The 24493-nt window shown below is 39.7% G+C and overlaps 1 protein-coding gene across 5 annotated transcripts; it reads left to right on the top strand.

Moving 5' to 3' along the window:
- The first annotated feature begins 7480 nt into the window (after nucleotides 1-7480).
- Nucleotides 7481-24363, top strand: MOS1 (modifier of snc1). 5 transcript variants are annotated; one of them, XR_734537.3, is made up of 11 exons: nucleotides 7482-7675; nucleotides 8151-8217; nucleotides 12374-12439; nucleotides 13854-13937; nucleotides 14042-14086; nucleotides 15228-15606; nucleotides 15808-15904; nucleotides 19180-19260; nucleotides 19440-21148; nucleotides 21231-23857; nucleotides 23954-24363. XR_734537.3 is itself a non-coding variant. In XM_010252849.3 (10 exons), exons 3-10 carry the CDS (start codon nucleotides 12408-12410, stop codon nucleotides 23778-23780), a joined length of 4977 nt encoding a protein of 1658 aa, XP_010251151.1. In that variant the 5' UTR covers nucleotides 7481-7675; nucleotides 8151-8217; nucleotides 12374-12407; the 3' UTR covers nucleotides 23781-24363. The 5 variants fall into 5 exon arrangements, 3 of the variants coding, with proteins under 3 accessions (XP_010251151.1, XP_088756388.1, XP_010251152.1); XR_016083805.1 differs by having other exon boundaries at nucleotides 7508-7675; nucleotides 8151-8200; XM_010252849.3 differs by having other exon boundaries at nucleotides 7481-7675; nucleotides 21231-24363.
- The last annotated feature ends 130 nt before the right edge of the window (nucleotides 24364-24493 follow it).

The following is a 24493-nucleotide window of genomic DNA, read 5'->3' on the forward strand; positions in this document are numbered from 1 at the left end:
CAATGGGCTATAAAACCAATAATAACTCTCCATGCTAGTAATAAAACATATGGGATCCACAACCATTTATCTTATTTTTTGTTTTTTTCATTCTCTTCTTCCTTGTCGAATTCTCCACTAAACATCAAAATTTTATTTACAACTTTCTCTACTCCGCTTGCATTACCAACACCCAATTCTATAATATCAATAGATGAGACATTGTCACCATCAATCTTTGAGACCTCATCCTATCCTGCATAGATTTGAGTCACCACTCCCATCCATTATTCAAGTTTTATATGTTTTGAGTCCCGACAATCTTATCATTTATTGTCTCCTTCGACATATATAGATTTGAATTGCCATTCCCTTCCACGATTTTGATTTTTTGACAATCTAAGCCTCTCCTCACTCCGTTTTGATCCTTTGTTGTTTCCTTCAACCAATACATAAATGTTGCCTACTTTAAGTTTTCAACTATATTAGAGAGAGAGAGGGCAAACAATTATCCGGTTATGTTTTATTTTCAAACCCTAAACAGTAGTATACTCACCCTATGGACACCCATGACCCACTCTAATCCAACGCTTATCTCATAACCCTAATGGGGTTACTTGACTCATATTGACCTGCATGATATATGAGTGGCTATGGGTAGGTTTTAGAGTGGGTTGGGTAAAAAATTGTCACCCTTAAAACACTACCTAATGGGTTAAGCTTTTGGGTTAAAAGTAGTGTCAAACTCTTGTTTATAAGTTCCATTCGAGGGTATTCTACCCAAACATGAATGATTCTATTTTTTAAACTGCCACATCAAGGAAAAACATTATCGAACCTTTTTTCCTCATAATGCAATAGCATGTTAATTTGTTTTAAAAAGGGAAAATCTATGATATCGGAAAGACATGGTACTAGCTAGTTAAAGCACCCTCGTGAATTATGCTTAATACCACCTGATTGGTCACCTCTACTATGATACATGTTGATTGATTGTATGGATCTGTTTGGTTTATAGTCAAAATCGGAATCGGGATCAGAATGATCTATTCCCACAATCTATTTGGTTTAAACAATAATGGAATTGGCAACTAGAATCAATAGGAATGGGATTTCATTTTCCCAAGGGGGGTGGAATAGGATACATATTTTGATTCCAATTCTAGACCCATATTATTGTGAACCAAATGGGGCCTAAAATTTTCAGTACCATGTCTTTACAGTATCATAGTCAAACCCTTATACAAATATATACACATTTTTTTAACCATTAATAAAGCAAATTTTTACTATCGTCGTCCAAGCCTTGTTCCAACTATATGGGGGGTGGTTATGTTAATCATGTTTCTTTGATTTGTTTTGTTTAACACAAAAAGACAAATCATAATACATGATTATGAGAGTTTGGCAAAAAGTTTTAGCATGACTTGCCAACTTGATGCAACCCTATTCCTTTATTTTTGGAGACGAGCTTATACTGACATAATAATTTGTATTCCAACTTTGGAAATGAAAAAACACATTTAATCAAAATATGTTTTTTTTAATGTAATTGTTTTAAGAACCAATTTAGGGGGTACTCTATACAACATGAATGCTTTTACCTTCATTTATTCTTGGAATTGCCACACCAAAGAAGAACAAAAACAAAACAAAATTACAAAACCATGTCCTTGAATTCTGTTTTTGTTTGCAAAGGAGAGAACAGATTGGTTTTATTAAAAAATTACTTATTTTTTGAACCATCAAAATAATGGATTTCAAAAGAAAAACTGTTTTTTAGTATACAAATTATATGATTTTGGTTTTAATTGTACGCTTTGGCCCTTTATGAATTGGAGCCAGAAGTGTACTCTTCATTGTTTTGCCAATCCGTTGTGTTCGTGGTTGTTTAGGTCATCACGGCGATTATTTTCTCTGTTTGCAAAGTTTTTTTCAAATGTATAGATAGGCCCAATGCAGATTTTTGAATTCCAATGTAGATCTATAGACATTCAAAATGTTAAATACCCATACTTTATTCACCAACACCTGTCTGCCTGTGAATTGGCATCAATTCCGAGCTGGCACCTACCCCAACAGTACTTTGGGCCTAAAAATTCTGACCCTGGGCTGAATCATCATTTTCCCTATAAATAATTATCTTTTTTTTTCATTTTAAAAAACAATTCACCCTCTAAACCTCCTCCTTATTTTCAAGCCAATTAGTTTTACCTTGTTTTTTGAAATTGACAAGAAAAAACAATTCATATTGGAGATCCCAAGCAAATAGAAGTTTTACTTCATCGGGGTGATTACAGCTAAATGCCTAATCCAATGATATCTGTTAGGTTGGCGATTCTTTATCAAGAAAAAGTAGATGATTAAGTGTATTAATATTTAGGGTAAGTTACATGAACCCCCGCTGGATCTCTGTCTATAGGAACTGTGCCCATGTCTACCCACATAACATTACAATCACACATAAAAAATATCTCATCCTCTTAAATAATATCATGCAGAGGGAAATATTCCCAATTCGCGAGGGTAATGTGTTGTGAGACGTCTCCCCGGAGTCAGGTACCGTCGGGTCAGTGATAAAGAGTCAGACCCTCTTAAATTCTTAATACTGAGCGAAGGCATTAAATTATCAAAATACCTTATTAAATTTTTTCTATTTTCTTTTTTTTTTTTTGCTATTCCCTCTCAAAACTTAATTGACCTAAAAATACCTTTAATCGTCACGGAGAAAGGAACAAATCTATTGAAAGATCTCCGGCAACGAAAAACCTAACTTTCTCAGCACCAAGCACCGTGGGCTCCTGGGTTGCGCCGGAAGCCCTCCTCAGTCCCTGCTCTGGTCCATTTAAGTCTGTTGCCTCCTTCTATCATACTCATACTCCTACCAGTCCCAGACTCTTGATTCGAAACGGAAAACCACGTATTCATGATTCGCCAAGTCGTCCCTTCGCTTGTTATTTTAAAAGCCAGTAGTAAAGAACAATTGTTGTACAAAAAAGTGAGCAGAGAGCAATCCATTGGCCGATCCAGAACCAGTACTCCATCCTTAGCTCAGTTGTAGACATCGTGATGGGCGATCTCCAAAGCTCGAGTTTTTCCTCTAGCTGCAACAGCATCGACAAGGCTTCGAGGAAATTGTTAAGGCGGTGCATGACGATGGGGAAGCAACAGAGGACGCGGGCGGTTCGACATCCTACGTCATTGCATCATCATCTTACTCTGCCGGCACGCCCATGCAATTCGAGATTATTTTTACTGTTACGAGTAACAGCACCTCCCCACCTCCTCTAATAATCCCAACGTTAGTGCCGACTTCTACTCAAACCAGACTCTTAGCCACTCTCGCACCTGCAGTCTAATCAAGTAAACATTCTCCAGCTTTCTTGTTAAATGGACACTGAACGCCATCTTAATTCACTTCATTGATAATAGTCCTGAGCGCTCCTTTTTTCTCATAAATACGGTTCCACCATCCAAGGCAGCAACAATTGTTGAAGCAAAAGTGCCACCGTTTGGGGAAGACCTAGAAAGATAGCTGGAACCACTCAGAAACCTTAGAATTTGCATCAACACAGCTGTAAAATAGAGTAAGAGCTGCTCCTGATTTTGGTAACGGTAGATGTGGGTGGTGATTGTGAGTGTACGATACAATAAAATGCTGTTCTACTTTTGATGAGTTAAGTACAGAATTTTCTGTCTTCCAGTGTATATATGGAGATGAACCAATCATCATTTATCAGTTGTGGTTGTGAGAAGGTTTGTTTGTTTGTTTGCTTGGTGGGGGAGAGAGAGAGAGAGAGAGAGAGAGAGAGGTGTTCCATGGGTAGCATTATGAAAGTGGGAGAAATAAACCACTTGTGGTGGATATATGGGAATTATTCTACACTCGAATTGAGATGAAATCATGGCTTTGTATATGAGAATAGATGAGGGCAGATTTGGCCCTCCAGTGAAATTGTGACACCTGGCACCTCATGCCAACTAAATGTAGCCTCTTGACAAATAGGTAGCTCGCCATAAGCAGCTCGCCATAGGCAACTCGCCATAGGCAGCTCGCCATAAGCAGCTCGCCATAGGCAGCTCGCCATAAGCAGCTCACCATAGGCAACTTGCCACAGGCAGCTCACCATAAGTAGTTTGCCACAGGCAGCTCGCCATAGGCAGCTCGCCACAGGCAGCTCGCCACAGGCAGCTCGCCACAGGCAGCTCGCCACAGGCAGCTCGCCACAGGCAGCTCGCCACAGGCAGCTCGCCACAGGCAGCTCGCCATAGGCAACTTGCCATAGGCAGCTCGCCATAAGCAACTCGCCATAGGCAACTTGCCACAGGCAGCTCGCCACAGGCAGCTCACCATAGGCAACTTGCCATAGGCAGCTCGCCACAAGCAGCTCGCCATAGGCAACTTGCCACAGGCAGCTCGCCATAGGCAGCTCGCCACAGGCAGCTCGCCATAGGCAGCTCGCCATAGGCAGCTCGCCACAGGCAGCTCACCATAGGCAACTTGCCATAGGCAACTCGCCACAGGCAGCTCGCCACAGGCAGCTAGCCACAGGCAGCTCGCCACAGGCAGCTCGCCACAGGCAGCTAGCCACAGGCAGCTCGCCATAGGAAGCTCGCCACAGGCAGCTCACCCTTAGCCTGACAACTTAGACAACTCGGCATTGCATAGGTAGTTCGCCACTAGGCAGCTCGCCACTAAGCAGTTCGTCCCCAAGTATCGCAAGAAGATCTCCTGCCTGACAACCTGACCCAGACACCGACCCGTCGGCTGACACAGGCGTCGACCTGACAACCTGGCCCAGACACCGACCTGCCGACTGAAGCAGGCGCCGCCCTGACAACCTGGCCCAGGCGCCGACCTGGTCGCCTGACACAAGCGCCAGCCTGACGACCTCGAGGAGTTCAGCACTGTATCCCGGTTTTGACGGGATGTGACGAGTCTTACCGTTTAGAGGCTTTTCACCCACCTAACCCGCGAGGACTCCAGTATATAAAGACCTCACCCCCCAAAGGGGAGGGGGGGGGCGGAAAGGAGGGTAACCCCTGCTCTCTAGCTCTTTCATTTCTCTCCAAGCTCTCTGTAATCAGAATGCTAACTTAGGCATCGGAGAGTCCCCACCGGGAAAGTACCCCCGGGTCCTCTAATTCAGTTGTCGCAGTTCCCTCAGCTCCCGCCGCCTACAAAGGAGAGGAAATCACCTCACGCGAAGGGTAGTCGGGTTGCGCTGCACCAGGGAGCTCCACCATCCTCTGAGTTGCAGGCCGCCTAGGAGCAAGTCAAGTGACGAGTCCACCAGGCAGTTCGCCACCAAGGCAGTTCGCCACCAGGCAGTTCGCCACCGGGCAACTCGCCACCAGGCAATTCGCCACCAGGCAGTTCGCCCCCAAGCAGTTCGTCACCAAGTAGCTCATCACCAAGGCGTCACCACCGGGTCAAACAACGAGGTACTTAGCCAAAAAATTTATACATCACAAAAAATGGTACGTGACCAAAAACGGTTACATCAAGAATGACTCTGCTATTAGTTGCTGTGATGTGAAATCATGGCTTTCTATCTACAACTGCTATTAGTTGATACCTGAGTTTGTGAGGTAGTGGATTCTAATGTGACTGTGACTGTGAAAGCATTATTGGTAATTTTTGGCTTACTTTTGTAGTCGTGTTCTTGCACCACCGCTTGCAGCGGCAACACTCACTCACTCACTCATTCTCTCTCTTCTCTCATTCTTCTATACCTCTCACTCTCTTTTCTCTTTCTCCTTCCTCTCTCTCTTCTCCCATTTTTCTCTACCTCACACTTTCTTTTCTCTGTCATTCTCCTTTCTCTCTCGTCTCCCGTTTTTCTTTACTTCCCATTCTCTTCTTTCCTCCTTTCCCCTGTCCAACGGCTAAAGTTAACTGATGGAACACTAAGGAGGGGTTTTTGTCTAAGAGCCAAAGTTTAGGGGTCTTTTTTCACAAAAAAAGTGTAGGGGGTTTTATCTCATATCCATAGTATAAGGGGATCGTGTAATTTACCCTGATATTTATACATGTAACATGGGGTTTCAAAATAGAAATAAAGGTCTATTTGGTTTATAATGATCCATTTCCATACTCTGTTGGAATGGAGATGAGAATTAGAATCAGTAAGAATGGGATTCCATTCCCAAGGGAGGAATACGGAATGACTATTCCCTTAAAGGGGGGAATACTATTCCAGCAAAGATGGGAATGGAATTTCAATTCTGCCCAAATAAATAGTTGAAATCAGAATAGCCTATTCCAAACCCCTATTCCCATAAAACCAAAAAGGGCCTAAAAAACAGAGTATGTTTGTAAATACACTCATGCAAAGGTAGTACAGGGCCCGGGCATAAGCATAACCCACAAACATAAAATTTGATAATGACTGAATTGGCTGAAATGAATTGTTAATCAATTTGTCTTTTAGTGAATAACTAATTTGCAAGTTTCTCAATTGGTAAACTAAACGGCATGCTAAAATGACTATTTTTATTTCTGAATGGTGCAGTACGTACATGACTTTCTCCCCCTCCACCAAAAGACAAACCGATAAACAATTATAGTTTAATTATTTTGTATGTGTTTGGTTCCGTTTATGTTTATTGAATAAATGTTTGTAGTTTATTTGTTGATAAAATCGATAAATATAATAATTACGATTGTTTATGACAATTAGCATCAGGTTTCACACCATCATCACAGTGAAAAAATGCTTGATCGTTTGTATAAACTTTAAAAAATAATTTTCACAAACGACTGACATGCACATAAACCAAAATTGACTTTTTTTTTTTTTAAATTTTCGGTGCATGCAAAAGAGCAAGAGAGAGAGAAAATGCTAAAGTGGTGCCTATTTGGCACCTTCAATAAACGTTTACTGAATAAACGTAAGCGGAACCAGACACCCTCTTTGTTAAATTTTTTTACTATATACTTAGTTTAACAATTAAGATGGTGTTTGGAAGCATAGGCACTTTTTGGGACCGATTTAAAAAAAAAAAACGTCTATGCTTCCAAGACCCGTTTTTCATAAAAAAAACACTTAGGCCACATAGGCAGTGAGCAACATTATGCTGTTTGGTAAGGTGATTTTTATCACCATTTTTCATGTAGCTGACAGGTAAGCATCACATAGGATGCACATCAATCAACTCTTGGGGGAAACGGTTCACCGATGCATGAAACACGCCAAAATTTTCATGTAAGCATGTTTCATGCATCGGTGGGGTCCTGATTTACGAGGCATGCCCAATTTTTCAATAAACGCCTAACCAAACATTCATATATATTGGCGTTTGTTGAAACGGCTTTGTGGATTCGACGTGTCACCGTTTTTTTAAAAAACGGCCATGGTTCCAAACATCCACTAAGCTGTGCCCTACGGATCCTCTGTTTGCTGGCCAGGGTCAGGTGGCGTTTTAGTCACTGGTCTACCGTTTTATTTTACACCTTGATGCACTGAATAATTAGCTTATATACATATATTATATAACAAACATGCGTGCTTGTTTCGTTTTTCTTAGATGTTGCTGAGGGTTCGACTTGGCTAGGGTTCGATTTGGCGAGGGCTTGGAGCGCAGAGCACTCGACGGAAGGAGCTCCGACCGAGAAGTCAACAGAACTCCGTATTTAATCGATAGAAGGAGGAGGAGAAGTCGATCGATCTCAGTTCAAGTATTCAAGATCCAGGTACGTCTCTATTTTTCTCTTTATTTCTTCTTTCTTCTTCTTATTCCCCGAGGCTCAAACAGGGGCTCCACCCCATCATCTTCCTCTCCTTCTTAGGAAAGCCGAAAACAGGGTTTCCGCCCAATATCCTTCCTCTTTCTCTCTGATCGGATGCAGGCGCTTTCCCGCCTCTGTCTTTTCTTATTCTTCTCATTTTTTGTCCTTCTTTTTTTCCCCCGTATTTGCTTAAAATCCAGGGGATCCGCCCCTCTTTTCCTCTTCCTCTCATCCTTTTGCTTATTTGCATTAATAATAGAAATCAGGGGCTTCGTCTTTATTTTTTTCTGTCACCAATATTTTTGTTAAAACTGAGATAAGATCATATGTGTCCGCGTCGCCTTCTTTGTGCATATGCGTTGTTTAATTTCCATTGAAGAGCAAACCAAGTATTGAATGTCTTACTAATATTTACGTGGTTTACTGTCTGCGTTTTTAGGAGTTCCTCCAACTTCGGCATTCATTCCAAGTTATAACCTGGAATATCTGGTACCTACTATTAAAAAGTACGCAGTTACTGGTCGCTTTTGAATCGTTTATTTATTCTTCTGGTTGTATTTCATGAAATTCATGCTTAGGGACTATGTATTTATTCAAAATTTGCACGTATTGGTCCACACAGCCGAGAGATATGATGCCCAGTAATTTAATCTTTGCTATCATGATTCATAAGTTTAGCTGTAAACAATTTGCCAATTTCCGTGGTTCAGCAATGCGTTTGCGTTATGTATACCTGCCAGACCATTGAAATATTTTACATAGCAGAGAGATATGATGTCCATTAAGTTAGTCTTGCTATCAAGATTCATAACCTTAGCTGTAAACAATTAACCGATTTCCGTGGTTCAGCAACGCATTTGTGTTATATACCTGCCAGACCAGTGAAATGTTTTACACAGCAGAGAGATATGATGCCGATTAAGTTAATCTTGCCATCATGATTCATAACTTTAGCTGTAAACAATTGGCTAATTTCTGTGTTTCAACAACTCATTTGTGTTATATACCTGCCTGACCAGTGAAATGATTTAGTTATTGGTGTAGTAGAAAATGAGAAAAATAAATCACAAATTGCTACTCAGAAAAAGGAAAAGTGTAAACTTGAAAGATGACACTTATCTTCAATTTGTTGAAAATTAGAAAAATATAAACTATTTTTTTTTGGTTGAAAGGATCACCATTTATTAAGCGAAACAAAGAGTTTACAGAGATCCAGAGGCCACCAAAGAGTAACATTGCATAACAAAAAAGCATCAAGGAGAAAAAGTGATGGAAGAAGAAAAAGGCTACTTTCCATCCAAACTGGAGGAGAAAGGGGGGGGGTGCCACCCTGACTGGTAGAACCAAGAGCTGCATGATCATGAGCATTGGAGTTTTAGATCAAAGTCCTTGCAAAGCTCCAAGATATCCTTAAGCATGAAGACTACCTCAGTTGGGCAAAAAAAATCTATCACCTAGGCAACTAGCAAGGTGTTCTAATGTTGTCTAGGTTTGTGCATATATACCTTGACAACTATGCCATCATGTAGGACTAGCAACATGAATCAACTCTTAACATTTCATGTCCATTAGGTCCATCCTCATTGTTTGTTTTTACCTCAGTTGGGCAAAAAAATCTATCACCTAGGCAACTAGCGAGGTGCTCTAATGTTGTCTAGGTTTGTGTATATATACCTCGACAACTATGCCATCATGTAGGACTAGCAACATGAACCAACTCTTAACATTTCGTGTCCATTAGGTCCATCCTCATTGTTTGTTTTCCGCTTGCAGCTTATCTATTTTAACTTCCTGATCTCCACTAGTCTCATCCATGGGCTAGTTATTTCTTAATTCCTTAGTTTCAAGGCACCAAGGTGAGGCTAGGAAACAGGGGGGGGGTGCCTTGTCTCCTACTTGCCTAGGCGATTGATTTTTTTCAAGTAAAAAACATATATCCTAGGGTAGTTCCCTAGGTTCCATAGCCATATTTCCTTGATAAGTATCTGTAATTTTCATAAGAAAAGTAATAACTGCATGTTAAAAGCATAGTTTTCAAGGCGCCAAGGCTAGGCTAAGTGATTGGGGGTGCCTTGTCACCTAGTTGCCTAGGTGATGGATTTTTTAAGTAAAAACTACATATCCTAGGGTAGTTCCCTAGGTTCCATAACCATATTTCTTTAATAACTATCCATAATTTTCAGAAGAAATTTATAAACTTCATGTTTAAGTCTGGAAAATCAACATATTTATGAGAAGAAAAAGAAGAAAGAAAATAAAATTCAAAAAATATAGGGGCTGAACCCCTATTTTTGTTATAGGAAAAGAAGTTGAGGGTTAAATACAGCAGTTAGCAATGTTTGTGTTGATTAAACCCTAACAAATAAGAAATTTATAAAAATAAATTAGTTTATAAACACAAAACATGAATATTTTTGTTTAATAGTGTCTATTTTATGAATAATATTTTATTACACACAGTATACAAAACTTCACGGCGACTGGGCGAGCCGAGCCTCCAAGGGTGACTTGTTGCCTAGGCGTTGCCTTGACAACTATGGTTAAACGTATAGAAAATCAACATATTCATGAGAAGAGAAAGAAGAAAGAAAAGAAAATTCAAAAAATATAGGGGCTGAAACCTATTTTTGTTACAACAAAAGAAGAAAGGGAAAAGTGTTCATTAGACAAAATTTTAAGTTCTTCCTTACTTATTTGTTCAGGTTTTGAAGTCCTTGAGGGTTCAATATGGCATTTAGCAATGTCTGTGTTGATTAAACCCTAACAAATATGGAAATAATAAAAATAAATTAGTATATAAGCACAAAATGAATATTTTGGTTTAATAATGGCTATTTTATAATTATAATATAAAAAATTAACAATATAAAAGTATTTTAAAACACAATGTACAAAACTGTCCATTTGAGTTTCTTCCTGATCAATAAGAATAAGTGATTTTATCAATGATAAGAAGTAAAAACACCTGCAAACAGCGTGATATCAGAAAAATGTGGATACGACAGAAGAATACTGGATGGAACAGAAAGAAAATGACAATACAATCACATCAAGGATCAACCCCCGAGTCTGGGAGCCTTCCTGCAAAAATATAGGAAAGAAAAAAAACCACTAACTCATCTAGGAACCCGACTGAATGAGCAGTTCAAGAGGCTTGTTAAAAGTACCAGTGTATCTGAGGGACTAACAACCTTCTTCCGTAGTTGGAAATCTCCTAAAAATTGATATCTGATCTGAAGAAATGATCAGCCACCAGCTTTAGAGTACCAGTACAACAGCCTTTTGAGGTCATCATTCTTTTCTCCACCCTTGCAGCATCATGATTTGTAATTTCCAGAGGATTTTTGTGGTTACCATTATTATGCTGGCATAATATTTGTTTGTATTGATATTGAAACAGAAAAGTGAAAGTTGCTATCTTTTCCTGGTGAAAGAGTGGCTATGTTTTTTTTAGCAACAATTAATTCTCAAAAAAGGTTGTATTAATAATAAGATGGGGGCTTTTCAGAACACATCCCCAAACCAGAAAAGGAGTCCATCACAAGGCTGTGCAAGGATACATCTGAGCAATTTTTTTAAAGACTAGGAAGGCCTTCTTCATTAATTATAGCTTCACTTTCACAGGAATCAAATCCAACATAGTTTTCAAGGAAGCAGGGAACTATCCTAGTATTTATATTTTCTTTATTTTTCAAGGAACCCAACATAGTTTTTTTTTTTTGCTCAAAGCATAGAAAATCAGCATATTTATGAGAAGGAAATGAAGAAAGAAAAGAAAACATAGAATATAGGGGCTGAGCCCTTGTTTTTGTCCTAGGAATAGATCTTCAAAATGAATAACGTGGTGTAATAATATTTATTGTAATGTTATTATATTATAAAATAAAAAATAAAAACATTATGTGACACCTTATGACAAAATATAGAGGCGCTTGGGTGAGGTGACCCTTCAAGGGTGTCTTATTTGCCTAGGTGGCACCTTGACAACTATCGAGCCCATTAGCTTATATAGCTCCCAGCTTGGTGTTAAAAAGATTGGGGCAATTCTTGTTACCAAGGCATTGATTCATATATTTTGAACTTGTTGAGTTTTCAAGTTATAGAATGTACTTATGTTCATAAACTGATTTGCAGAGTTGACCTGTGTTTTGGGCTTGGAGTGATTCTCAGAGGCTCAGATTTTTTTTTTTTTTTTTGTTATGGTTCTAGTATTTATAGTTCAATCTACTTCTGAAGGTGAGATCCTTTTTGAGCATTTTCTTTTGATGAATACCACGAAGTTTGTTGATTTTTGTGTCAACAAATTTAATGAATTAGGATTTTTTGGTTAATATTTATTTCAGTTGGCTGCCTTTTTTATTTGGCTTTTGACCGTTTTGGACCTCTCTTATTTTGTCCTTAGACACCTTTACCATATAATAATGCCCATACTTGCCTTGGCTTCATATCAAAACAAGATACCATTTATTTTCTTCTTTTCCTATTATATTCATCTCTTCTTACATGTGCAATATGCACCTGCTAGTTAACTAGTTAAGCTTAATATTTGTTTTTAGTTAGCTGCCATTTACAATTGGCTAATGGAATTGTTACCATCTTTTCAGAAAAAAAAACAACTGTTTAATGGAATTGTTCTATCATTTTGCTCTTACTCTTGAACAGATCGATTTGATGTCCTTGCAACTACAATTTAACTATGGCTTCAAGTATGTTGACTGGAAAGCGAAGGTATGATTTACAATTGCAATTTCCACTGTTTTCTCTTTTATGAGTTTATAGTTTTTTTACCAGTCTTTTATGTGATTTAGTTGGTCCAGTTCAATATATTTTTTTTGGAGGAAAGCAACTTTCATTCAAGAGCAAGAGGGGGGATATACAAAAAAGAAGTACAAAAGAAAAAAAACTACAAAATCCAACCCAATTTACATTGGTAGTGTATTAGCACTATAAGATATAGATATATCCTCCCACATTTTAGGAAGAGAATCAGCCAAGGCATTGAAATCCCTTGGAAATTTGGAATCCATCTGAAAGAACAATTGATCTCAGATGAAATCTCCTGGATCTCATTCAGGAAGTGTGCAAGTCTCAATGGGCCTGTTCAGCATTGAAGCCCAATCTATCATGGTGTTTGAATCATATCTCAACCAATAAAGGTCTAGCTTGGATTGCTTTAGTAGCCCTTAAACCTTTTATTGGGCTCTGATCTCAGCTTCCAAAAGATCAGCCTGACAAATAGGGCTACTAAAGCCCACAACCGGGAGCTATTTGCATTAGAGTCCCAACGAGATGGACTCTTGATCCTTGTTGATAATGCAAGAACGTAATTTTTAGTTTCTTCGTTCCTAACGAGATGGACACATGTGACACATCCTGGTGTCATGATCGATTTTGACTGAAGTATGCCATTCCCAACAAAAATATACAAGATTTCATCTAGTTGGATGTTTGAAAGTTGACATTTGCTCCTTTCTCATTTTGACCTTTACTTGATTTATAGTTTGAGAATTCTGGGTTAAAAGTAGTATAAATCTAATATATTCACCATTTCGTTGTTTTTTGTTTTTCTTGAAATTGTGAAGTATTGAATTTCATTCAAAAAGCAAAAGGATACAAAAACAAGCCCCTGTACGATGAGACTCTTTATATAGGGGGACATACAGCCATACAAGGTTGCTAATCAACTATATCCTTTTACTTTGAGTGTACAAAAGAACATCTAAATTAAAAAAGAGCCTTAATGGTTTCTCTCAAGAAGGAGATAAGGTTATCATGTACTAAATGTTCATTCAATTATGATATTTTGGATTGGATTTTGCACTGCTAGTAGGCTCAAAAAAATGCTATTGTTAGTTAGTACCTTTTTGTAGTTTCATTGTTTCTTAAGAGTATTGGTGCAATTTGGATGGTCTTGGTTGAGCATTTGATAAAACTTGTATGGATCCAGCCCGATGGCCTTATCTAATGCTGTGTAATTTCTTCATTTGGGTATCCAACTTGCCCCCCTAATTAAGGGAAAAGTCTATACATCCCCATAACACATTGTTAATGTTCTTTCTCTTTCACACACACATGCAGACATGGTATGATCTGCCAGTACCCTTAACTTTGTGCTATCTATATCTGTGTTAAAATCTTGCAGGTGGGCTTCTTCATCACGAAGAGGGGGTATGACAGTTTTAGGGAAAGTTTCCGTCCCAAAACCTGTTAACTTACCCAGTCAAAGGTAATAACTTCTTGTGAGGGCAATTATTATTTTTGTACAATATTGCTGACTGACTGCTTTTGTCTATCATCTGATCAATCTTCTATTTTTTCTATTATTTTAAGGTTGGAAAACCATGGTGTAGATCCAAATGTGGAAATTGTCCCCAAGTAAGTTGTTGCTTTCAACTTTCCATTTATTCAATTGCTTTGTTACATGTAAACCTTTCGCGTTTTTTCTTTTTTTGTATTTTTTGTCCTTTTAATGAATTTTAGCTTCTTTGGATAAGATATTGAAGTTGACTGGAAAATGCCCAGAGGACATTCTATCTTTTTTCTTTGTTTTTTCTTTTGAGAAAAGGTAAGGAAAATTTGTATTGATTTATCAAAAAGAGGGGAAACCCCTATACGGTAAGGTTCTATACAGGTAAAGGCGATCACAGAACAGCAAAAGTATGGTAAGCACCAAAGCTATACAATATTAGATATAGCAGAGTTTTGCTTAAGAAATAACTTTTGCAGAGATGTTCCGGCATATTTCATCCAGCTGAGAATATTTGTTGTTGAAGATCCTGCTATTTCTCTCCATACAAATGCACTGGAGAGTGGCAGCAGGGATTAAATGATAAGTTGTTTTGGATTGGGGAGGCAAACCTGCCAGCTCTAGAGGGCTCCATTACTGACTTTGGAGACACCTAACTTATATTAAACTCTTGAGAAATTGGGCCTTGATCTGTTGGCTGACTGGGTAGTGGAGAAAAAGGTGATTCACTGTCTCCATCAGAGTCCATCTCAAGGCTGCAGAGAACACAAATGGGTGAAGGCATGGTTGTTCCCCTTTTGGTGCGATTATCTTTTTAAGGGATTTTCCAAGGGCTGCAATCCAAGTATGAAAAGCTATGATGCTATATTGGAGGGGATCCTGTGTTCCCAGAGCTTGGGTGGGAAGTCTGGGGCTGTGGAGAATCCATGATGAATCATGGATTTTACTATGAAACTTCCTGAGCTATTCCACTTCCAAGATCTGCTGTCTTCAGTTTATGGTTCGAGATGGAAGTTGTGCAAGCTATTCCACTCCCAAGCACAATTACGTTTTCTTGAACTTGATGGTGCTTCCATCAACCCAAAAAAACTTGATGGGATTTCCTGCTCCACTTTTGGGTGGAAAATGCCCATAGTACTATTTAATTGCTTTGTTCCATGTATAATCCTCTCAAAAATTTCCAGATCTTTCACTTTATTTCCTGCGTCACTTATTCTGCTTTCAGTTTCTTGAACTTGATTAATTGTGCTTCCTGCTCAACTTATTTAGGGGTACACTTAGCTGGGGCAGCCAAACATCTTCCTCCGCACCAAATGCATGGGGTTCCACAGCATTCTCACCTCCTAGCACAGATGGAATTGCTGGTTCACCGAGCCGTCTTAATGGCCGTCCTTCTTCTGGTGGAAGTGGAACTCGGCCATCGACAGCTGGTAGTGATAGATCCCATGAGCCTGCACCCAATGCATGGGGCTCAAATTCTCGGCCATCTTCTGCCTCTGGGTTATTGGCATCAAATCAGGCATCTATGGTGGCAACACGTCCTCGCAGTGCTGAAACAAGACCTGGTAGCTCTCAATTGTCACGGTTTGCTGATCCAGTATCTGAAAATTCAGTTGCATGGGGTGCACAAGGAACTGCAGAAAAATTGGTACCTAGCTTATAATTTGTATTCATCATTTTTCAACAATCATTTTCTAGAACTATATTCTTACTATGCTTTTTAGTTTGCGATTATAATTATTTACTTGCAGAAATATATACAATTTCTATGGCAGCATAATATCCATGGAGATCATTGGCATTATTTCCTGATTGCCTGACCGCTTATTACTAATTCTTACACATGCAGGGAGCTCCATCATCCAAGGATTATGGTTTCACTCTGAGTTCTGGAGATTTTCCAACATTGGGCTCTGAAAAGAATGTTGAATCCCATGGGCGTCAAGGTGCTTGTGCTTGCTCTCATGATGTAGATATTGTTTGACCTAATTCATGAATTTTCTTTAATCTTTATGATATATAGAAAGCTTGAAAATGCACTTGGTTCTTGACCCTCAGTTTATGATTGGTGTTTGTTATTTGTTATCTTTTAGAGCCCGCATGTTAAGTCAGGTGATTGAGAATTAAACCCTACTCAAACCCTATTTTAGCAGATTTATACCATGCATGGTCAGATGATGAACTTGCATGTAGTGGTTTGTTAAAATACATGATTAATCTAGGAACTCCATATATGATAAATGGTCTATGACTCTAAGTTGGTGACTCTTACTTGTGAGTTGTGAGTAATATAGGTCTGTCAAAAAAATCTCATACTAATTATTATTTTGGTCATTAACATTATCAGAACTTCTTAACAGGATATGAATTATGTATAAGATTGGAGACCATTGATCAAACAAAAACTCGCTCTGCTGTTGTAGGGAAAATGGATCCTTTTGTTTTCTCCAGGGAGACTCCATATAAACAAATTTTCTTTACTCTTCCCTCATCTATATAATCCACAAGTGTGTTGGCTGTTTCTCTCACCTAACTGAAGGATATGTTCATTCTATAGCCTAACAATCTAGCCTCCCTCACCTGGTGATGAGACATCTAAGGAGAAGTCTATCTTGCATCTAACATTCAAGCTAATTACCACTCCAAAGTGTTATTCCTTATCCAGGCTGGGGTGTCCAAGAAAAAAAGCTTAGTGTCTCAGCACTTTTATTGGGAAAACAATTTATCCCAGGCAGAGTTTCCATCTTCTGTTGATCCTGAGCAGGGATGCCAATGGGTTGGGTTAAATGGTAAACCTGGCTTGACCTGACCCTTAGGGTCAACATATTTGGTTTTAGGGTCGGGTTAGGGTTTTGATTCTTCAACACGAGTTGGGTTTGGGTTTTGGCTGACCTGCCCCGCCAGGTCATAATACCCTGCATATATACAAAGTATTCTTGTAACTTTTTGACTTCTAACTCTATAGCATTATAGTTTAATATTTATTTACATGCTGCTTTTGATTTTTTTCTTTTTCTTTTTTTAAATGGGAAAAGTGACATCTTAGATTCTATAAAACGATTTCCTAACTTAAATTAATTGATTTTAGGTCTTCAAAGCATGTTGAAAAATACAATTGAAATGCTACGGGTTGGGTCAGGCTCAGAAATTATGTATTTTAAGGTGGGTCGGGTTTGGGTTGAGGTCTAACCCGTGCCAAAACCGACCCGTTTACATCCCTTATCCCGAGCATACCATGAACAACACTTCCACATGCAATTCCAGAAAAACTCCACCAGCCTCCTTATCCCTTGCTGCCACAGGCTTCTGATATAACACCATGAAAGTTCTACGGAGTTTATTTATCTTCATTTATCTAGATATAGACTAATAGACCTTGTCTGCTTAGGCTGTGGCTGGGATATTCAAATCCATAAAGGGTATGCTAATCTTTTGTAGTTTGGTAATATGATCATTGAGAGCCACTGCCCAGTAGAAACTTAAGTTCAAAAAAGACCAAAAGATAAGGAACTTAAGTTGAAGCCTTTTCCCCTCAATTTATTCTTTTGTTCTTCCATTCTATCAGGAATCTTTCTAACTCATCAGAGTATTATGTATGAGATTACTGAAAGATACTCTTTGATCATTGAGAGCCACTGCCCAAAGGTTTAGATTAATCTTTTGTAGTTTGGTAATATGATCTTTGAGAGCCACTGCCCAGAAGAAGCTGAAGTTCAAAAAAGACCAAAAAAATAAGGAACTTAAGTTGAAGTCTTTTCCCCCTCAATTTATTCTTTTGTTCTTCCATTCTATCGGGAATCTTTCTAACTCATCAGAGTATTGTGTATGAGACTACTGAAAGATACTCTTTGATCATTTTCCATTCTTGTGAGACCAAAGGCAAGAGTCTGGAGAGTAAAGTTACTAAACAGGCTTTTTAAGCTTTATCTTCATTATTGGAAACGTAAAGGATGTTATGAGTTTCCGGTCTTTACATGATCTTTTCTGAAGCCAAACCAAAGAAAACCACAATTTTTTTATTATCCTGCATTACCAAACCGGATTCATGTAGCCGACTCCATATAGTTGGGACAGTACTTAGATGATGATGATGATGCTGGGGGTTTTGGGGGCAATGAACAACCGTATTGTAGCAATTTGAGTGCGTATAGTTGTCAAGGCGACAAGGCGCCCTTGGAGGCTCACCTTGCCTAATTGCCAAGAAATTATGTACTTCGATTATAAAATACTTTTTTATTCTGTATGTTTTTAGATTATAATTATAAAATAGACATTATTAAACTAAAATATTCATTTTGTGTTCTTATATACTAATTTCTTTTTATTATTTTCTTATTTGTAAGGTTTAATCAACACAAGCATTGCTAAATGCTATATTGAGCCCCCAAAGACTTCAAAACCTGAACCAATAAGTAAGGTATAACTTAAAATTTTGTCTAATCAACAATTTTTCTTCCATATCTTCTTCTTCTTCTACTTTTTTAGATAAATTATTTTCTACTTTTTCTTCCATATCTTCCATTCCTTCTACCTTTTCTTTTCTTTTCCTATAACAAAAATAAGGGTTCACCCCTGTATATATTTTTTTTCAATTTTTTTTCTTCTTTTTCTTCTCACGAATATGTTGATTTTCTGTACTTAAACAAGAACTTTATAGTTTTCTTATGAAAAATATTAATAATTATTAAGGAAATATGGTTATGCCTAGGGAACTACCCTAGGATCTATATTTTTAGTTTTTACATAAAAAATCCATCGCCTAGGCAACACCCCCTGTCACCTAGCCTCGCCTTGGCGCCTTGAAAACTATATATTCCCTTTGGTTTCTTGCATCAATTATGCACATAGATATGATGCCACTCCTTTTTTTTATATTTTTTGCCAAAGGTATAGTATTATCACCATGGTGAGTCATTTTTATGTTCTATCATGCATATAATGTTAATAATCAAAAACAAGAAAGAAAAGAAAATGCCATGTACATGATAAATGTTCCTCTATCAATATTCTTCATATGATGACTGGAACTATGCATTTTGATGACATTGTCTACACGTGCAATTATGCATGTAATGCCTTTCTCCGTTGGTATGCTGACTTTACTTTGTGATGGCTTGGAAGTGTTTAAATTGTGACCGGACCAGTTGGTACATTTGTGGAGATGGTTACTTCTATATGAATGTTGTCTTGATATTTGATATTCTGGTCAACTCCATTGCAGGTCACAGTTCTCATGGGCGTCCTGTCTCTGCTTCTGGCAGGGTAGCAACACCAAAAGATGATTCAGGAACTTCTCCCACTGGTGGGTATAAGTTATTTGATCTGCATTTGATTTGTTGGAAAATATGTGAGAAATAGAAGTTATCAGAACTCCTCAAGGTTTCCTAATAAATCTTCCTTTTCTCACCTATTTTTCGAGGAATGCATCTTTAAAAGCTACACTTATCTGATTGAAATGCATCTGCTTGCTGTCTTGCACAGAAAGTGAGTCTGTTGATCTGAAAGCTGGGAGGGCAACTGTAAATACCTGGAATACTGATGGTTCCTCATATGTTGGAGATGGTGCCCCACCTAGCATGGAAAAGTGGGAGAGGGATCCTCAGCCATACCTTAATCCTGGTATGCCACCTCAGCATCTTGACCCTTGGCATGGTACTCCTGTACGTAATGCTTCTGATGGAGTTTGGTATAGGGGACCTCCTGGATGTCCCCCTTATGGAACCCCGGGCCCTCCTGGTAGCTTTCCCCTTGAACCATTTGCCTATTACCATCCACAGGTTTCAGCTAGGGCTCTGGCCAACTCACAGCCAGGTCCACGGCCAGGAGCTGGTCCAAGTGCATACCACCCAAAAAGTGGAGATTCTTACCGCCCTCAGATGCCTGATTCTTACATCCGGCCTGTTTTGCCAGTTAGACCTGGTGTTTACCCTGGTATGTTGCCTTATGATGGCTATTATGGTCCTCCACGTATAGGCTACTGCAACTCAAATGAAAGAGATTCCCCTGTCATTGGAATGGCTACTGGTCCTTGTGTATATAACAGATATGCGAACCATATGATCCTCCCTGAGTCTGGTAACCAGGTGAGGCCCAGTGGATACCCTAGCCCTTCAATGACCAATGAGCAGGTGGAGCCTGGTCAAGATGGTCATCAAGGACCATACAAGGTTCTTTTGAAGCAACATGATGGTTGGGAAGAAAAGGATGTAGAGAAGATGGGGCACAATGTAATATCAAGTGCACCACACGGTGATAGAAGAAAGGAACCGGCATCAATCATAATGGAGAATGACCAGAGAACTGATCATGGAAAGGAAGAAGTGGTTGGTTTGCCAAAAACAGTATTTGGTGGGTTTTCTTCTCAATCTGCTGATGGTCATGGAGGCTGTTCTTTGGTCACATACAACCAGGGAGGAGCTTATGCTGAAGCAACTGACAATCGGGGATCTTCTCCAGTCCCTGTTGTGCCTGGACAGATGAACAATGCTAGATCAGTTGATGACAGTTTGTTAAAGAAACCAGAAACTGCAGCTGTTCAAGAACAGAGTCAACTTGTATTCCTAGCTACTAGAAGAAATCCCACTCTAATAGACAAAATAGAGTGTTTGAATTCGAAAGCTCGGATTTCGGATGGCGGATATGATGGTGGTCCTAAGTCTAGTAGAGATGACAAAACGAGACGGTTCAGGGTTGCAAATGCCAAGGCTGACTGTTCCACTAATCAAGCTGGCATGCATGTTGTATCTGCTGAAAGAACATCCAGTGATAGTACACGTACCACTTCCTCTAATGACGGAGGCTCTTCTGCAGTTCCCAGTGGAGCAGTCATGTCCATGTCAGTTGGTGAACAAGTGTCTATTGGCACTATGATGAATTCTTCCGTGGTTGGGGAAAGGGAAGTTAATTCTCAGATGAGCAAGAGAGTCAATGGTGTGCAAGGTAGAGCTGACTACCGAGGCAAGGGAAGGTTTAGTAGCCAGGAGGGTGAGGAGTGGAGAAAGAAGCCTCCTGTTGGAGGAGTGTCTACGACTTCAGTTCCTGTTCCATCTAAGGAGCCTTGTCCTGATGTTCATGTGCAAGGCATTGGTGCTTCTCAAGAGGCTCTTGAGAAGCATGGCTCAAATTTTCAAGGGAAGGTTGGGACAGAATATGGGACACCTGCTTTTGATCCAAGTGACTACAACGCACAAGTAGGTTTTCTTTATGGCATTCTATGGTTCCATGATTTTGATGTTTCTTGTGTTAATTAATATTGTTTTGACTTGTTTGCAGCGTGCTAAAATGAAGGAATTAGCAACACAGCGAGCAAAACAACTTCAGAAAGAGGAAGAAGAGCGGATAAGAGAGCAGAAAGCTAAAGCACTGGCAAAATTGGAAGAGCTGAATAGGAGGACACAAGTGGGAGATAGTTTGAATAAGAAACTGGATCATTCTTCGTCATTGAGTGGTGCCATTCAACATGGGGAAGAAGAATCCTCCACTCATTCTTTACCAACCAGTGACACAGGCAGCTCAAGAGAAGCACCATTATCTGCCTCTGGTAAGAACTCTAATGCAGCTGCTCAGTTGAATGAGAATGAGAGAAAAAAGCTGGGTCAATCAACTGATATCTCGAAGAACATATCTCCAGAGTTCCAAAAATCTGTATCACAAGATGTTGTGTCACATAATTTAGCTTTACCAATGCAACTGGATGCCGATTCATCTGAGGCTACTGATCTGAAATCTGCAGCACAAATTCATGATTCTAGCGTTTCCAGACACAAGCAAATGGTTCATAAGAAAAAGCAAAATATTACATTGGAGAATACAAGTGAAAAATTGGCTGCTACTGGAACCAATGCAGACCCAGTAAGTCAAGCTAATCTTTCTACAAATGCATTAACCATGGGTTCTGATCCTAGCTTATCCAGTGGCTCCAATACAGTGGATGATCCCTTGCCACAACAGAAGAAGAGAAACAACAGGAGTAGCAAGAGCAAGCACAAGCTGGATGAGCCTGTCTCTGGCTATTCACCATCATTGGTTCCAATTGAAAGATATCCTGCAAAAGTTTCAGTTGAAGGTGATAAATCTAAGGCTCATGAAGCTGATTCGGAGATTCAGACTGTTCATGCTTCAAATTTGAGCACAACTACAGAATATTCTCTGGATGCTATTCCATCCACAAACATAGGGTGGTCCTTACCGACTGAAGAAGCTCATTCTAGACACAACAATCAGTGGAAACCTCAACCTCCTCGTCGGATGTCAAGAAACCCACAAGCTACTAGATCTGCAGATAAGTTTCATACTGGTGAAGCTGTTTGGGCACCTGTGAGATCACAGAATAGGAATGATTTCTCAGAAGAAGCCAACCAAAGCACTACTGTTGAGACAAATACTCCTTCAGCTAAGAATGATCATGGAATGCAGAATACTGTGATGAAAAACAAGAGAGCTGAAATAGAGAGGTACGTCCCGAAGCCTGTGGTCAAGGACAAGGAACAATCCCAGCAGGGGAATTTCCCACCACCTTTGTCTCCCTCAATCAGTCAGGCTACATCCAGTGAGACCAGTGGTAGAGCAGAGTCTGGTTCCCAGAGTGCTGGGCCTGATGGTTCGATCCTTGGGAAGTCTGGGTTTTCTGTTGATTCCAAAAATGGAGACAGTAAGCCTCATAAGCATGGTAAAGCACATGGAGCATGGCGTCAACGTGGTTCAACTGAACAAACATCTATACAGAGTTCCCAAGATGGATCTTTGCCTTCTAAATTAGGCAAGACTGTTCAGACACATAATGAGCAGCATCAGCCCTTGAAGACTGAGGTACATCCACTGGAGGGCCAGACAAAACATAATGACAGCTGGTGTGCTCCTGTAAATCCTGTTTCAGCCGAACTAGTCACTGGCACTGCTATGAAGGATCATCATGGAACAAGTCGAGGGAAGCGAAATCCATTTAAGGGGCATAAGGGTGTCAGTCCTAATCAGAACCCTGTTGATCACAAAGATTCACATATTGGAACCACAGGTAAAGTTGACAACTTATCATTGAACAATGAGTTGAGTCAACAAGAGGGCAGAATCACTTCAAGAGAAAACCATGGGGTTGGTGAACATCCAACCTCCCATTGGCAACCAAAGTCTCAGACATATTTGGCTCATAATCGGCAAGGAAGCAAGGCCAGTGGAGATCAGAAGGTTGCAGCTCAGGCTAGTGGTGGTGAAATGGAGTTTAGTCCCCATGGTGGAAAGCATCTACCATCACAAAGTGACAAGGGTAAAAGTGTTGCCATGGTCCAAGCACATCCTCATCGATCCGATACTCAAAAAATCAATTTAGGTGATGCACCCAGTATACGGCGTCAAGAAATTAAGAGAGAAAGAAGGGGCATTGACACATCCAAGGAAGGAGCACTACCCCCAAGTCGGGGTCTTGTTACCCCAGATGAACAAGCTCCTAAAGATGCAGATGCGCAGCATGACCAATCCTTTTCTTCCTCAGGGTTGCCTAGGCATGGCCAACACAATAGCCGTACTGGCAGAGCCCAAGAGTCTCAAGGAGGTTGGAGTTTAGAAGGGCAGGATAACAGCAAGCAATATCATCTGCCTGCAAATGGGGACAGGAGGCGGTATAATTCACATTATGAATACCAACCAATTGGGACTCACAGTAACAAGTCAGGTTACTCGCCTGAAGGAACAACTGATGGTTCACGTATCACTGGTTCGAGATACCGTGATAGGGGTCAGAATCACTCCAGGCGTGGTGGGGGGAACTTTTATGGGCGGAACAATAGTGCTGTTAAAGTATCTACAGGTGGTGGCAATGGAGAATGAGGACACTGAAAAAGCCGAATGCAAACCCATTTAAAGGGTATCTTGGTTTCTTTGGCTCAAACGCACATGTTTTGCAGGTATAGTGGTTGAGGCTTGACCTGTTTTTTAAGTGCATTAATTGTAATTATTTGTCTAGTTCATCTGATTGTACATGGGTGTTGAGCGTGATCCAGGGCCAGGAGTATTTCGGATGGGACGTGGTTGAAGAAAAGGGGAACGGGGAGTGGTAGCTGATGTGCTTGACCTTTGATTTTTTAAAGTGTATTTGACTTTAACAGCTTCTTTGGCCATGGTCCATGGATTGTTTACAGCGGAATTTTTTTACATTCTTTGTAAGGTCCGAGTATCTTGGTGGTAGTTCCTTCACTCCTTGTGCCTCGAAGGATTGTTGGTGGACCGGGGGGGGTATCGTATCGACAGGAAAAAAAAGGGTAATAGAACTCCTGGTAACTGGATCCATCCCAAGTGAAAAAAAATCTTTTCTTAACCTGTACTTGAAGTTTGACCAAAAGAAATGACGAACCACATTGCATTTCTTAACTGGATCACTCTATGGAAGATAAAGATCTTTGTTTTGACCAAACAGTTGTCTTTCATTCAAATTGTATGATAGTATCACGGATTGTTGGAGATTCGTATTCTAAGATGCTTAGGTGTTCTGGATGTGGTTACAAATTCATGGATATAATGGAATAAATAATATATGCGTGGAA

The sequence above is a fragment of the Nelumbo nucifera genome, chromosome 3, assembly GCF_055504915.1.
Source record: "Nelumbo nucifera cultivar China Antique chromosome 3, China Antique-T2T, whole genome shotgun sequence".
Taxonomy (NCBI): domain Eukaryota; kingdom Viridiplantae; phylum Streptophyta; class Magnoliopsida; order Proteales; family Nelumbonaceae; genus Nelumbo; species Nelumbo nucifera.

What these genes read in the sequence shown, in the direction of transcription:
- MOS1 (XM_010252849.3), top strand. Translation starts at nt 12,408, where the DNA reads ATGGCTTCAAGTATGTTGACTGGAAAGCGAAG. An exon ending in ATGTTGACTGGAAAGCGAAG is followed by an intron (nt 12,440 to 13,853) that starts GTATGATTTACA and finishes AAAATCTTGCAG; the next exon opens with GTGGGCTTCTTCATCACGAA. An exon ending in TTCAGGAACTTCTCCCACTG is followed by an intron (nt 19,261 to 19,439) that starts GTGGGTATAAGT and finishes TGTCTTGCACAG; the next exon opens with AAAGTGAGTCTGTTGATCTG.